The 17,124-nt window shown below is 31.2% G+C and overlaps 2 protein-coding genes across 4 annotated transcripts; both read left to right on the top strand.

The window, feature by feature from the left end:
• The first annotated feature begins 588 nt into the window (after positions 1-588).
• LOC114370332 (lipid phosphate phosphatase 2-like) lies at positions 589-7,289 on the top strand. Of its 2 annotated transcripts, none has more exons than XM_028327645.1 (9): positions 589-807; positions 985-1,068; positions 1,784-2,008; positions 2,307-2,394; positions 3,082-3,191; positions 4,870-4,960; positions 5,998-6,186; positions 6,297-6,356; positions 6,838-7,289. In XM_028327645.1, the coding sequence occupies exons 2-9, from the start codon at positions 1,018-1,020 to the stop codon at positions 7,029-7,031; spliced, it is 1,008 nt and encodes a 335-aa protein (XP_028183446.1). In that variant the 5' UTR covers positions 589-807; positions 985-1,017; the 3' UTR covers positions 7,032-7,289. The 2 variants fall into 2 exon arrangements, with proteins under 2 accessions (XP_028183446.1, XP_028183445.1); XM_028327644.1 differs by having other exon boundaries at positions 590-807; positions 1,778-2,008.
• A 4,187-nt stretch (positions 7,290-11,476) lies between these two features.
• Positions 11,477-16,835, top strand: LOC114369254 (lipid phosphate phosphatase 2-like). 2 transcript variants are annotated; one of them, XM_028326445.1, is made up of 8 exons: positions 11,477-11,621; positions 13,309-13,531; positions 13,658-13,745; positions 13,831-13,940; positions 14,023-14,116; positions 14,919-15,107; positions 15,189-15,248; positions 16,374-16,835. In XM_028326445.1, the coding sequence occupies exons 2-8, from the start codon at positions 13,316-13,318 to the stop codon at positions 16,583-16,585; spliced, it is 969 nt and encodes a 322-aa protein (XP_028182246.1). In that variant the 5' UTR covers positions 11,477-11,621; positions 13,309-13,315; the 3' UTR covers positions 16,586-16,835. The 2 variants fall into 2 exon arrangements, with proteins under 2 accessions (XP_028182246.1, XP_028182245.1); XM_028326444.1 differs by lacking the exon at positions 11,477-11,621 and adding an exon at positions 11,691-12,010.
• Positions 16,836-17,124: the final 289 nt, after the last annotated feature.

Raw genomic sequence — 17,124 nt, 5'->3', positions numbered from 1 at the left:
AATTTCAGACTTGAAAATGCAAAAATAAATTATTGTTAAAAATGAGTTTAATTTTGACACATGCTAGTAATTAGTTAAAAACTCAATTGTCCAGATTCGACAAACCTTTTTACTCAATAAGACAACATAATTCCAACCTATTATTGATACTTGAGTATTAAATTGTCTTCATAGGTACATTTTATCAAGGTTCGTAAATGAGTCTACCGAGAAACATCGTGTAAGATAATGCCAAATCCGATAATAACAAAATCCATTCTAGATATAATTTTTTTAAAATAATTATCACAAAATTTTAATTAAAATACATAAATAATATAAAAGTTTTATTATCCTTTTATAATAAACTTTTAAGTAAGATAAAATTATTTACTTTTATAATAATCTTTTATAAGTCACATTTAAGATGTTTTTTAATTAGTCAAGAATGTAAAATTCTTTAAACTGTAGCACCTTATTATACACATGCGTTTTTTTTAATTAACTTTTATAATAATTATCTTAATAAATTAAAGGGTTATTTATAATTAAACAGCGGTGTACAAAAAGTCATGTTAATACGTAAATATTACAATCTAATTATATTTTCAGTGTTTTTTTAAGAAAAGGAAAACGAGTTAGTTACCTGGGATCTGGAATTGGTTGAAGCACGAATAGCTCCATCTGGCCCCGCGCCAAACCATTTTGATTTCGAAGCGGAGAGTTCATTCTGTTTTCTTCTTCACAAACGAACGCAACAGTTCTATCGTATAATATTCTCGAGAAAATCTTCAATATCTATCTTTTTCTCTCACTCTAATTCAAAAGGTAACAACACAACAAACAGAGGAAGTTGATATTTCCCCACTAACACTCCCATTCGCTTCTCCTTAACTTTTATTTATATTTTCTGTTTGTGATAAGACTTCTCACTTTCTCCATCTCTCCCTATTATTGCCTTAATTTCATTCTTTCTTTCATTTCTGTGCATAATGATCATCACAGTTTAGCGACCGCAAATTATCTGCTCCTCTACACATGGCGTCGCCTGGTTTCTTTTCATTCGGAAGATTTTGGCCACCGTTTCAGGTTCTTAATTTAACTTCTCTCTGATTCCGCTTTCTATCGTTTCCTTTTATGCTATGTAGTGGTAGCACTCTGTTTGTTTATTTATTTTTCATCCGCAAATTTCTGATAACAAAAAAAGGATTAGTCTATTAGTTTAAATGGAATGAAACAGTGAGACCGTGCTCTGAAAAATCACATAAAAAAAGTCCACAGAAGAATAAAATTCAGAATTTCATCATTTTTTGGGTCAATTTTATAAAATTCTTCATTTCTCACTGTAGCATTCCACTTTTTGTCAAAAATTTCTGGTAAAATTTTGTGTAGCATTACTCATTTTCAATCCATTAATACATATACCAAATTATTTTGTTGTTTCTTAAAGCCATTTGAAAATTAGTTTCTTCAATTGCAAGGTCTATGTAGACTTCAAAAACCTTGATAGACAAATGTAGGCAGTATAACTGAATTGCAATTTCAAAAACCTTATCATTGTTGTTGTAATTATTATTGTGAACCCATAATTTAAAACCATGATTTTTGCCAGCCAGATTTGTACTCTCCCTGTTGCCTGTTGGGGTCCCCATATGATAAGTTTGAAAAAACCAAACATATGATGTGGCTTTTCAATTCCAAATGTTAACTATGTACTACTGTCTCCAGTGCCAATTTCGTGCTCAACTTCACTCTCAGCAAATTGGTTAGACATTTTATTGATTGTTTATTACGGCAGGGACAGGGAGGGATGAGGCAGCAACTTGATCCCTCGGCTCACACAATGAAGTCCCATGGATCAGCACTTGCAAGGAAACACGTTCGTGATTGGCTTATATTGCTGCTTCTCATAGTAATAGAGATTGTCCTTTTTGTCATTCATCCATTTAAACGCTTTGTAGGAAGGGACATGATGGAGGACATTAGATATCCTATGAAAGAAAACACGGTTCCTGTATGGGCTGTTCCTGTAAGTGTTTTTTTACTGCATAACTCGAATTAAAAATTCTCTAGGTTGCTTCCTAGTCTAAGGGATCATTTTGTTTTCTTTTGGGGGGTCATTTTTATACCTGCTCAACATTTTTTTTTTTAAATATGTACACCCTTTTGTCATGTTATTGGGAAATTTGTTCATAGAAATGATAGAAAATATTTGAGAGGCGCCTACTTTGTTTGCTTCCCCCACGTCTTCTTTATGAGCTAACGGCTTGTTTTTTTTTATTCGATGCAAGTAATTATTTTTTTCTTCTTTTTGTTCTAATGATCAGTTATATGCGGTTCTGTTGCCGATGGCCGTGTTCCTTCTCTTCTATATGCGCAGGAGATGTGTTTATGATTTGCACCACAGTATTCTAGGTAACATAACATTTGCCTTTGGCATGTACTATCATGTATATGTGAAGAGTATTTTAGTCATTTAAATATTTAGCCAAGATTTGAGTTAATTTTTCATTTATTTAATTTTTGAAATAAATTCATTCAATAGAGAAAATTAATAGTATAAATTATAAATCTGATTTTAAGGGAAAAATTTAATAGAGTAAATTGATTTATATATAAGAAATATATTTTTAAAAAATGTGTTGATTTTTAAGTTGGATAATCTTACATTATTAAAGAAAAATTTCAGAGTAAAGCTATTTCATTAGACAGATTTTGGTTGTTTTGTTCAAAATAAAATATATAACTTAAAATGTGAAATTTTGAAAATATATGTAGATCAAAATATAAGATTAGTCTAGTGATGGAGAATAAAAATTTAAGGGTGTATAGTAGAAGGAGAAGAAAGAAAGAAAAAAAAAAGGGTGAGTGTGAATCTGGCACGAATAAAAACTAACAATTATAAATAAAAAGAAAAAGAAGCTTAAGGGTGTAGAACAAAAGTAAGAAGAAAGAGGTAGTATGTTCCAATTTCTGCACTAATAATATTTCTGACAAAACTAATATTTTACAAAAGAAAGAAAAGAATCACATGCGTGTTTATATTATCTATAGTAGTTGAGAAATTGGTGAATAGTTGTTGATGTGCTTCATTGCTAGCAGGTTTGCTATTTGCTGTTCTGATAACTGGGGTCTTCACCGATGCAATAAAAAATGCAGTTGGCAGGCCTCGACCAGACTTCTTTTGGCGTTGTTTCCCCGATGGGGTAGAGGTAGGCAAATTAAGTGCTACTGTATAATTATATGTCAATATACACTACAGTACAGGTTCTTGTTATGTGTTGTTTTGGACTTTTGGTAAAAACAAATAGGGTCATGCTACGAAAAGAAGTTTGGAATCTACAAAAACACAAAGTTTTTATCGAAAATTACTATAGAAATATAATAGTAACATTAAATATGTTTCTTCATAAAAAAATCTTTTTAATTGTTTAATCAAGGAAAAAAAATTGGTTAATATTTCACATAACAGTCAAGTATTCATTGCTGTTTTTATGACTCTATCCTTGGTGACTGTGTTTGTATGTCTCTTGAAACAGAGTTGATTAAAAAGGCAAAAGCGTGTTTGTTTTAATGTTAGATATGAATTTATCCGTTAATGTAGCTTTGAATTTTGTATAGACAGATGAACAAGCACGTATTTTATAACTTTTTTGATAAATGATTGAGGTTTTAATAAATGTTGCTCTAGAGTAATAAAAACACCTAAAATTAGTGGCATAAGTGGTTCTTTAATGAATGATTGAGATTTGATTTAGGCATAGAAGTGAAATTGCGATTAGAGGTACTACTGGATCATCGAAAGGGCTGATCTAGTAAGAGAAAAATTAATTGAATGTTAAAACTTCAAATACCTTCCTGTCCAAAACAACACATACTATGACCTGTAGTATGTACTCTATAATAGTCTTGATTTCTCCTCGCTCCATCTTATCATTTGTTTTTTTTTTTAATGGCACCTTATCCTTTGTTGTAACATGTTTACTACTAAAAGAAATATTGGTAGCTTTTATTGTTCAACTTTATCCTTCGTTCTTTATACATTCTTCAAAGCATTTAAATATTAGTTTTGGGAAAATTAGATTATATTTTCCTTCTAAAGAGATAAGTATTACAAGTACCTATTTCCGAAAAAAGAATATTTAATCTCATGGTTAATTTTCTCTTTTTAAAAATGAATTCCAGTACAAAACCACTTCACTTCATTAGTAGTACTTATACATTGCTACATATGTGAGATAGTCTTATCCAAAATGTTATTTTTTTTTTAACTCTTGGCACTGAATAAGGAATATGCAGTTATAAAAAATAACTGCACCGATGTTAACCGTTGAAAATAAACTTTTATTTTAAAATGAAATTAATAAATGAAAATTGTTTTAACAATTTTGGGCCCTTGGATTTATTATAACTGCACAACTCAAAAACCAACATCAGGGGTTCTGTTTCCGTTCCTTCAGCTCCTTGTGCTATACTGCTAAGTTATTTATATGTATACGGTTCCACGAGCGCTAGGGTTAGTAACATATCCTATAACACTTTTTTAAATATTTTTTTAATTAGTTAAAATTTATTCAGAATTATAAAATCTGAAGAAAAAATTATTAAATATAATATAAGATCCACCAAATTTTATCAATTTTAATAAATTTTAATCAATAAAAAATAATATGTTAAAAAATATGATATATACTAACATTTCTTAGACTATCCATCTCACTTGTAAAGTTGAGGCAGATTAAAATATTATAGATCCACTTTTGGGTCTCATTTTCATAACATCGCTTTTGTCTGTGACGTAGATAAGAATTGTCAGATTAAATTACCTGTCTTTTAAACAGATGGGTAAGTGCTCATTGTTAACCGTTTTCTCTTTGATTAACCTTACAGAATTATGATAGATGGGGAGGTGTGGTATGTCATGGCAATGCTAGCGATATAAAAGAAGGACACAAGAGTTTCCCAAGTGGCCATACATCATGTGAGCAACAATTATATATACAGAACTTAAATTCAATATAGCTCGTTTTATTTTAGCTAAAACTTTACTTTGATAATTCGCATAATAAAAGTCAATTAATATTGAAAGATAATGCTGGTTTTCGAGATAAAAATCTAATAATTTTGATTACAGAATTATTGTTACGAATAATATACTATTTTAAGCTCCAATAGAATATTAATAGTGCTTTGCACTTTTAAGCCCATTATTAGTGTTAATATTTTTTTATTTATCTTTTAATAATAATAGATAAATATAAATAATATCTCATTTAGGTTGGTTCTAGAGTGGAGTTTGTTAAGAATCTGTTTAAGTTTATTTTGTTATAAATGTACTGTATCCTTCTTTAGTTATAGAATGTTGGTTGTAGAGTAAATTCATTTACATAACAATGGTAATTGAGAGTCGAACTTAATGAATCTACTATGCTTATACTCCTAATATCTTATAACTAAATAGATAAAATAACAATTTGATATTTTTTATTGATACCATTAATAGAAGGATATATATAATATATTTATAACAAACACACTCAAATTGATTTTTAACAAATTTTATTTTATAACCTACCTATATGAGATATTATCTATTATTATTAAAAGACAAATAAAAAATATTAATATTAATAATGGACCTAAAAGTGCACAGTAGTATTATTACTCTATTGGGCCTTAGAATAGTGTATTATTCGTAACAATAACATCAAGTATCTAACTAACTGTACCTAAATTTTCTGTATTCCCGTTGAGGTGGTTTCCTTCTTTTCATGCTTGCTTTAGTGGGAGCATTTGTAATTAACAATGCATTTTATGTAGACAGATCGTACCTGAAGTCCTGAACATTGAATTATATTTCTCCTATCACATACTACTAATTAAGTGAACATATTCGAAGCGCAATATTAGCTAAAAGCGACGTTGCTTTTAACCATAGAAGAATGTTTTGAAAAGTAGGAAATTGGTTAACATTATTTTTTATGTATGGAGCTTTGTCTGATAAATTTTGTTGTGCAGGGTCCTTTGCAGGTCTAGGTTTTCTCTCTCTGTACCTATCGGGGAAGATTAAAGCTTTTGATCGCAAAGGACACGTGGCAAAATTATGCATTGTGTTTCTTCCTCTACTTGTTGCTTGCCTAGTTGCAATCTCTCGAGTGGATGACTATTGGCACCATTGGCAAGATGTTTTTGCCGGAGGCATTCTAGGTTTGTTTTCATTTACTTAAAAAAATGAAGTAGTATATATTAAATATCAGAATTCGTTTGCAAAAAATAAATAAAAGTGAAACTCATCTTATACTGTATGTTTCTTCCAGGGCTAGTTGTGGCAACCTTTTGTTATATGCAGTTCTTCCCTCCGCCCTATAATGATGAAGGTAACACCCGTCTCTTTTATCACTATCACCAGCAGCATGTGAAATATTTATATCTTGATTATTTATCCAAGGTTTTGATTTTGCAAAACTATCATTGACGGAATATTAAGGTTTTGATTCTTCTGAGGGCTCTACCTATATATAACATATGAAGTTAAATGTGCCCTCTTACTTTCTATGCGTATTTTATATTGTACTTTACAATTAGGGATAAAGATAAGTTGGATTAAATTAAACTTATAAAGTTTGACCTAATTTGTTTCTTAAATTTAAAATCTGAATCTGATCTGTGTACTTCACATATAGTTCCTATAGATTCTTTTTATGGCCTATTTTTTTTTTTAAAAAAACTTACTTAAAAGTCTGTTTTATTCAGAATTTATGTCGTCCAAAAAGAATTCATATATACACTAGTACATTGCATCTTATATGAAATATTCCTTTAAGTCATGAGCTGCTTTTAATTAAGTTATTTTTTCAGGATGGGGTCCATATGCATATTTCCGGGCAATGGAGGAATCACGAACCAATCCAATCATTAATCGGGAATCACCTGTTGGGCAGGCCATGGAGGAACGGGTTACGAATCAAGAACCAAGGAGAAATGGTGATACCTTTACCCCTTACTCTTACCATAGCCCAACCTTGGAAGCCATGGAAATGGGACAGAAGTAATCTTTATTATTTATGGTCTTCTCTTGCACAGATGAATCTTCTCCCTAGCTAGTTCTTTATGTATACTTGTGAGGTTCTCTACACGTCAACCACTAGATTTAGCAAATTGTGCAGCTTCTGCCTTCTGTTTGTTCATGCATTATTATTGCCATTGGCACTGCCACTGTAAAAAATGAAAAAATGGCGGCTGCTTTCCGCTGAATAAGATCATGCTAATAGATGGTACGTTAATGGGAGGTTTTTTTCTTTCTGTTTAAATATGGAATCCTATTTTGACCTAATCAGGCAAAACTTTTTCATAATGGCCTGTTTGGCTAGCATTCCTTTAATTATAAAAAAATAATATTAAATTAGTTTTTTTAAAAATAGTTAATTTAGATACGTAATCTCTGAATGAGAAATGTAGTGATGAGCTAATATTTTTTTAAAATGTTTTAAAACTTATTATTTAAAATGTTGCTATCCTAACTTATCTATATGACACTAGGTATTAAACACAGTGGGTGACTGCAAAAATTACTCAGGATTATTAAGATAATTATTGCCCACTGTCCACTGGGTATGGAGTCATGTACGAGTAATTACCCATAAGTTTTAATTTTAATTGATATTGTTATCTTAATATCCAACACCATCTATACCTGAATAATTCTCTAATTCGAAAAAAAAAAAATAGATCATGTTCCTTATTTTGCTAAAATAAAATATTTTTGTAAGGAATTTTAAAATAAGATATTAATTTTTGTGATATTTTATGATTATGTTTTATAAAAGATAATTGAATGAAATATTAATTTATTTACTCAATTTTTGTATTAACTAAAGTGCGAGTAATAATTATCGATATTTAATTTAGTTACTTAAGGGAAAGGACACATGTTAAAATTACTATTCACATGATTATAAGTCTGGATATATTTTAAAAAAATATGAGTATTGAAATACTGAGGTCTAAGGGGCCACACAAACTCTTGAGAAATAAAAAAGTAAAATAATTTTTGAAATTTGATGGTCTGGGGAAGGCATGATATAGCGCGATCGTATATGCCGACTGAACGTTTCTTCCAGTAAGTTTCGTATATGTAAGCAGTTAGCTATGCCAGTTGGCACCAGCTTCTTTGACACGTTTATGGGTGTGTCGTGTGTGGGTTACGATCGAATCCGTGATGAAGTTTCGTATATGTGCACTGTTTTGGTGATATATCTTATACTAGAGATAATTTTAGCGATATTATGCGATTATGTTAGTAAGATGACAGTGAAAGTGGACAAAAGAAGTAACTAGAGATAATTTTAAAGAATCTAAAGCTAGATAAGAGATAACTAAGGATGAAATTAAAGTTTAAATTATTGAAAGTTGAGACTTGAGAATATTTCAAAGATTGAAAACACACACACCTTGTCACACTCAAGCTTAAATGCAGAGTAGCACACTTTGTTTTGGTTGCTGCCTTTTTTCTTGGCGGTGCCTACGCTGTACTACGTTTATATATTCATATGATTTGCAGATAAAAAAAATGTCATGCTATGTTAGATTAATAGTTCATATGGTAAAACACGTACAATTCAGTTCACGAAAGGAACTAAAAGCGTGGATAATTTTTTTAAGATCTATAACCAATTAACATATTTTTTATATCTATTTTTTTTAAATAGAGACCAAAAACATGCTTAATTTAAAAAAATTACCCCTTTCTCACTTCACTTTCTTTCATATGTCGTTCACATTATCTCACACCAAATAGTTTGAAGTTAACTAAATTTCTCATAATTTCCTTTCTATCTTATTCTTTTATTATTATTTTTTTCTCTTTTATTTTTTATTTTTTATTTTTTTCAAACCAAACAAAATGTAAATATTTTCATAAACATACTTGTGTCGAATAACTTTTGGATCAAAACTAATAACTAGAGAAAATCCGATTGAAAGTGATAACTTCAACATTCAAATTACTAAAATTGGAAATAAATTTAATCTAAAGTCGAAGTATTTTCACTTCAACTAACGCTATCCGCAACCAGATTCCATTGACAGTTCTCTCTCCAAACACGCTAGGTATGGGAATTGGGAATAGAATAACAGCATCGATCATTTCAATAGAAGTAATCGACGACACCGAATTACCAATAAATAATATTATTGGAGGGAACCTCATAAACTTAACTTTAGTAGGAATCAAATTGAATTAAATAATAACAAAATAGATTTAAGTTTTGGATGCTCATGCTCATTATTCACCCTTTCAATTTCTGAATCCTTGAATCTCTTTCCCGCTACATTGTCTCTTTGCTTGCATAAGAAAGCCAAAGTAACATGTGGTGTTTAAGCTGTCCAAAAGTATTGCATCCATCTTAAGTGTTAACGAAGTGACAGTTCCAATGTCTCGTTTTATTATTTTATTATACCCCTAAAGGGTGACCACAAGACAATCTTATATGCTCCTTTTGAACATCAATAAACTCAATCTTTGGCCCTTTTTGTTTATTTATAAGCTTAGTTAACATGTACTTTTCACGATCATATTTGGCTATATATTAAAATAAAGAAAATCAGGAATTATCGGGAGGAATAAGAGGGTCTCTTTCTAACTATGAAAAGTAAGGTAAAAATTAAGAAAACTAATCATTTTCCCAAAAAAACATTCTATCGTACGTTTGAAATTAATGAAAAATGAAGAAATAGAAGAATTTTTTTTATGAAACTTGCATACGAATTTTTCTCTCTTCAATGCAACGAAGAAAATCATATTGTTTTGTGCCATCAAGTACTTAGAAAAAAAATATTAAACTAAAGCTAATACATATGCCAATACATAATAAGATTTCTTTCCTAATATATATTGAATTAAATTTGAAGTAGTATATATTTGTTTTCTCTTTATAGTATTATTTTTGAACAATGTACTGATAAAAGAAAGATGAATGAGAAAAAAAAATCATTTTCTTTGTATTTTATTGTAAAACGACGCGGTATGAGAAAGTTATATTGGCAACCGGTTTCTAATCCTAATACTAAGTAGCTGAACTAATAAACACCACTGACAGAAAAAAAGAAGCAATTAACTGTGTATAACTGTACAAGGTATTGTCTAAAAACAAAAATAAAAAACTGTATAAGGTACATTCAGGCGTTCCTCTTCAAAAAGGTGCATTTAGGTGTTGAAAAATTCAAAGCAAAATAAAATGAGTCTTAGCTGGGACCTCATGACCGTCACCCTGCCATGTGACAAGGTTACACCATAACTTCTAATGTGTTATGAACGGGGAGACATTAATGCAATTTTCAATGAGTAGTCAAAAGGAAGAAAAGCCTGTGAATGGAAAACAAGTGTTGATAAAATAAAAGACTAGTATTTATTTATTTGTTTATTTTATCAAAAGATAGTCTTAGTTCAATAATATTTTTGAAAAGTAATTATTATTATGTTTTGTTATTATTTAACGACAAAATAATAAATAAAAGCTAATAAAGGTGTTCAGATTTTAATGGTTCCCTTACCTTTAACAGTAAATAATTCATTGGTTTATTTATGCAGGTTGCAGGGTGTCGGTTTGTCACCACCCGCTGTTTAGAGTTTAATCCGCACATAATTGAGAAACAAAATAACAAATTACCAACTCCATGTCGTGGAAACTGGAAAGGGAACCAGTAGAACTACAAGGTTAACCAACTTTATTTTCAATATTAAAATTATTATTTAATATTTCACTACCAATATCAATCAAAAGTTTAACTTTCCATACGGTATGTTAAAAAGTTTGTTGGTTTAGCTGTTTAAGTTATAACAGTTTGATATTTGTAAAATAAATTTTAGATTCAAGTTTTATAAACATAAAAGTTAGACAGCATTTTTTCTTAATTAGATCTATTTTTTTATTTTAAATTACCAATCATTTTAATTATTTTAAAATATTCATACCTGTAGAATATGAAACGTACTATTTTTTTTTTCAGAAAACATTTATTTGTCGCTAAATCCTATGTACTTTAAAAAGTTATACCATCTATTTTTTAAATAAATGTAAAATAAGTTCCACTTATTTAATATCAATCAAGGTGGATAAATATAATAATCCATCGTGATGATTCCATATTAAATTTAATATAAATATATCTATTATTTCTAAAACACTACTAGTACTCAATTCATAATTGTACATTATGTTACCATAAAAATCTCAATAATTTTTTTTATCCCAATAAAAGTAACTAATACTAGTAAGAATCTAAAAATACTAATAGAAACAGTCTTGTTAACTAAGTGTACTTGCACATTAATTAAGAAACTAAACAAAATTATCTATTATAAAAATCATATAAAAACAGAAAAAATTATAAAAAAAACATAATTTTATTTATTTCAATAAAAAATCTTTTTAAACGGTACAGTTTAGCATTCGCTTAATAAAAATATGGGTTGCTGAAAGGGAGAAAAAGGTAATAAACTGCTTTTCCTTTAATAATAGCACGCGCCTTCTCCTTTATCTGATTTTGAAATTGGCCTTAACAGACACGAATCCTGATTCCATTTCCGCTTCCGCCTTCTTTCTCTTTCCGCTACCACGAATCTCGTGCACGTGCTGTTGCAGGTGAGTTCATTCCTCTTTCTCTCTCTCCACCACATCGCATTCTTCTTCTTCTTCGTTCTTAACGCGTTTCACTCTCTGTGCGCCTTTCTCTACTATACTTACGCTTTTTCTATTTCTTTTATTTATTTTCCGTTTCAAGTCAAAACCACGATGAATTGAGTTACCGGAGTTCAAAAATCCGTTTAATTCTTCAAACGACGTCGAGTGTCAAAAATAAATAAATTACTAGTCACCGTCTTCAATCAACGATTTAATTGTCCGAGTTCGATTTGTTTTTGTTAAACTTTGAACTAATAATTGTGGCCGTAGAATGAGAAGCGCTTGATTTTCTGTCTATGCAAGTTTTTGAAGGAAAAAAAGAAGAAGAAACCCTTGCCAGAGATGTAACTGTATGTTTGTTACTTTGACAAGTGCGAAGTGTTTCTTATTTGCTTTTTATTTTAATTTTTTTTGGCTTCAGTGTGTTTTTTTGTTGCCTTGACCATAACTAATACTTCTAAGTTCTTTCGGTGATGAAGAGCGTGCGTACTGCGTAGCCTTTCTTTTTTAATAAGAAAATAAAATGTGGTAGGGCAGAGTGAACTTAATTACTTAAATGTGTGCTCAGATATTTGTGGGATTTTATGAGGATGAGAGATATTTGAGGAGCTAAGAAATTATGCATGCATTGACTTGTGTGTGGCAAATAGTCTAATAGATCAGATTTGTTAAGGTGTTACCCTTGAGGAGGTTTAAGATAAGTATGAACCTCTTACATAGTTTTGGGGTATGCCAAGGATGGATTGTATATCTTACTACCTATTAGGCTATAACTCAAGGTTCATAGGATTGAATCCAGTTTATATCCTACCTGTTGAAACGTTATATACACACATACTTTATTCTTGTGAGAAACAAAACCACAAATAAGCTACAGAAGTATGCATGATCAAATCGCCTCCATTAATATAAAACTGAAATCTCTGATAAATTGTACATTACTGAAACAGTACACGTAGTAAGATCCTAGGACATTACAATAAAGGCAAATAGGCAATAGCCGGTATGCATGACTACGGTCGAGGATTCTCTGTAGTGAGAGAGAACAAAAATTGTCGACCTTTAACTTTATCTTTTTCCTTTTAACTTTTACAAAATTAGTAAATATAAGAAAAAAATTCAGCCACTAGATAACTACTTCAGGATTAACTGTGTCAAAACTAACTGCACAGGCAATCCCGGTCCCGTGATTACTTATTTGTCACAAATTAGTGTAAGGCTTCACTTCACGTCATAATCATCAATGGTTCCACAAACACCCAAATGAATTAGTCATTCTGAAATTGAGGTGTCCTGCAACCTTCAGCAGACATGAATTAGTCTTAAAAAATGGGGCCCAATGGGGCAAGCATTTTAGAAAAAATCTTCAGCCTCTAAATTACATAGCTTTGCAGAGTATTTGGTTTGAGAGTTTTGTTTTGTCTTGGGCCAAGGCACTCCCGCATGAAAGCGATGCAATATTAGGAATAGATCAGATAGAAGGTAACTAGAAGCAGAGGGAGACCGAGAAAGAAAAACTATTGGATATTTTTGTCACTGTGACATGGTTTTTTGTTTTGTACTCTCTTCTGTTTTTTCACTTTTCCTTCCTTTTGGTACTTTAATTTTTAACATAAGTCCTGCTAACCTTCATATGTGTTGTTTGCAGCAAAAAAATGCCAGAAATTCAGTTGGGTATGCATACTATCAGATCACATGGAACTAGAGTGGCAAGGATACATATGCATGACTGGTTGATTCTTTTGCTTCTGGTGATCATCGATGCTGTCTTGAATATAATACAGCCATTTCACCGTTTTGTTGGAGAGGGGATGATGACAGACCTTAGATACCCATTGAAAGCTAATACAATTCCCTTTTGGGCTGTTCCGGTATATTTAGCTTCCTTGGATTGTGTATTCAAAGAAATTTATTCCATTACTGAGATATAAGTTATGTTTATCCTTGACTTTGTTAATATTCAAGATATAAGTTTTTGTACTACAATTCCTGAACAGATAATAGCAATATTGTTACCACTGGCTGTTTTTCTCGTTTACTATTTCATTCGTAAGGATGTCTATGACCTCCACCATGCTATACTGGGTACATTTCTGAACCTTAGAAGGTTTTCTCTGTCCTTATTTGCACATCACATCGGAATACTGAAACCTATTGCTAAATGTATCAGGCCTTCTATTTTCCGTACTCATTACTGCGGTGATGACTGATGCTATCAAGGATGCTGTTGGACGGCCAAGGCCAGACTTCTTCTGGCGTTGTTTCCCTGATGGAAAAGGGGTGAGTTTTCAGTTTTATGGACTGCCAAGATAGTCTTGTTAATATCTTTACCATGTGATCCATTGGTGCATGACATATTCAGGTGTTTGATCCAGTAACAAGTAATGTTCTGTGTACTGGAGATAAGGGTGTTATTAAGGAAGGGCACAAAAGTTTCCCCAGTGGACATACCTCTTGTAAGTACTCTTTACAATCTCAGGGTCTGTGACTTGCCTTTGGGTGGTCTTGTTGATTCCATATATCTGTGTAAGTGACAACTGACAATCTTACACTTACAGTATGTGCAGGATGAAATTCTTCTAGATTATAATTATAATAGGATTACAAGCTCAGAAATTGTTTTTGATGACTGATGAGTTAGTTTCAAATTAAAGCAAAAATAAATTAAGAATTTTTCTAAGGCCTTCTCTATCCATACTACTTTCAAAAGGTTGAGGTATTTGGTGTGTTTTGAAAGGAGGTGTTTGGTTTCATTTTTGTAGTCGTTTTCAGAAAATGACTACAAAATTACTACTTTCTTAAAGAAAATAAACCAAGAATTCTACTTTGTTATTGTTTGATTAAACATTTTTGTTATCATTTATAATTGCAAAAAACGCTACTTCGTTTTCTAAGTCTCTTGTCTCCAAGATGTTTGAAAGGAAATGGTGAAAAGATTTTGTTGTTTTAAGTTTTTCACCATTTCCTTTACAATTTCTTGTAAACAGGAAAAAAGTAAAAACGTGACTTTATTTTTATAATTATTAGTAAAATATATCAAATGAAAACAAAAAATAAACCATTACCACCTTAGTTTCTCGACTTTTTGAATTTGCCTTCTTTCATGGCAAAAATATGCTTAGGGTAGCATATGCATTTTTGAGTCATCAGTGTCTTGGGAATGATCTGTTTCTTGTCCTTTTTTCATTTTGTAATTTGCCACTAGCTATATTAATTACCACAGTATAAGCTCAGAATGATTCAATTTTTTGTATCCAGGGTCATTTGCTGGTCTTGTTTATCTTGCTTGGTATCTATCTGGAAAACTCAGGGCATTTGACCGCAGGGGGCATGTTGCAAAGCTCTGTCTTGTTTTCTTACCATTCCTCGTGGCAGCTATGATTGCTGTCTCTCGTGTTGATGATTATTGGCATCATTGGCAAGATGTGTTTGCTGGAGCTCTAATAGGTTAGTTTACTGATGCCAGATTGATTAAATATTTCAATAAACCCTTTTCAAAGTTTCTGATACGAATATTTTTTTTACCAGGGATGGTAATTGCTTCCTTTTGTTACTTACAATTCTTTCCACCTCCTTATGACATAGACGGTATGACCATGAATTGTTCCTTTCATCATTTCTTTATAGTATGTGTTGATATTGTTGATGTGATAATTTGCTTTGAATCCCGTCCAAGTCCAAATCAGCCTAGCTGCATCTGAAATTTGAGGCCACACTCATTTTCAACATTTAGCTAGGCTCAGGCTTTATCAAAAGATCTGGGTCTGATCTAAATCTAGAAAACACGTATATTTTACTTGTAATACTCTGAATTTACTGAACTTTTCAATATGCAACAAATCCCTCATACAAGTTTGTCATATTTAGTGCATGTTTGGATTAAAGTTTGCTAACTTAAGTTTAATTGATTTGGATGTGTGCAAAAACAATCCGAGTCTTATTTCTACAACCGAGTTTCGAGGCACAATTTTGATGTGCTAACGCACTTCATTTGAGAGTAACCAAACATGCGTGAAACTAAGTTTATTCTTCCGAACTTAGTTTGGAGCACCCCAAAAAGAAAATCAAATGTAGTGCATGTTTGGTTCTCTGTTGTAAAATTACGTTTGAGGCAAAAGTCATCTTGCCAATGGACTAGAACTCTTGCTTTTGTGTTTATTTTGTTTTTATCCATTGGAATGTGCACCACAACAATTTCAACTGTAAACCAAACATGCACATAGTCTTGGTGTTTCAATTTTAAAATATTTGTTTAAGCTAAAATAGTTACAATTTTTAATTTTAAAATTTAGTTTATATTTATTGCTTTGGGCTTATTTCCAAACTTAGGCCCGAATTTAAAATAAATTTGGGCTGGACACATTCCTGTGGACTGTGAATTTTCAATTGAAAGCCCAGGCTGAGGTTATCTTTTATGGATTCTTCTTGTATGGGTACATTTCACTTCTCTTTCCTAATTGCATCAGTTTTCAAAGTTTGTAATTGCAGAGCTTTCTTCTGTAAAGTTGATGGCAGTGAGTGAAAATCTGTTACTTGTTATTATAAGCTTTAGGTTAGACTGATTATGCTGTAGATTGACATATTTGTGCATGCTCCTATGCTTCCCTGCCGTCTCTTAGCATATTAATTTGTTTTTGGGTTTTTTAAATTACGGTTTCTAGTTCTGATTTTGATGAAAATATCCAATCACAACTTTCGAATGTGTTTGTGTAGGTTGGGGACCACATGCATATTTCCAGATGTTAGCTGAATCTCGTAATGGGGCTCAGCCCTCTACTGTCAATAATGAGATTCATCATGTGCAATCGGCTGAGCTTCAGGCTGTATCTTTGTATATCCCACCTCAACATGATGCAGATACACGAGGCAATAGCTGGGATTCAAGCCCCATGTTAGGTGCATCCCAAAACGTAAGAGCACACTGATGACAGAGGAAAGATCACCAACATGTCCATAATCTGTAAAAATTATAGGGGTTCGTTGCTGATAAACCACTTTAGCATCGTTGGCGGTTTAAAAATGCGGATATCAATCAATTCCTTTGGTTGGATTGGAAATTTGGGATGTCATGTTAGTTGTCTTTAATTTTCCGACCAGCTTATATTTGTTATTAGTTGTCAAAGCACTGTTTTTATGTCTAGTTTTTATATAATGAGAATGATTTAATCGGCTCAACAGGATTGAAGTATAAAATATTTTGCAACTCGAGGAAAAGGAGGAAAAATAAATGAATTTCTTGAACTCCTCTACATAAAATGGCTTCAAACATGAGATGCCTATTAGGAATAGGAGTATTGATTTATTTTTTGGAACCCACCTTTTGATGCCTTTTTTAAAAAAATATTCTTATTATATCATTTATTTTGGGATATTTATATTTTTTCTTTAATTAATTAATTCTAAATTTTACTTTTTCACCCATCTCCATCCTACTCGCGGTGTAATTATCACAGGCAACGAGAAA

This window comes from Glycine soja, chromosome 10 (assembly GCF_004193775.1).
Source record: "Glycine soja cultivar W05 chromosome 10, ASM419377v2, whole genome shotgun sequence".
NCBI classification, from domain to species: Eukaryota; Viridiplantae; Streptophyta; class Magnoliopsida; order Fabales; family Fabaceae; genus Glycine; species Glycine soja.
This window is presented reverse-complemented; position numbering and strand designations above follow the sequence as displayed.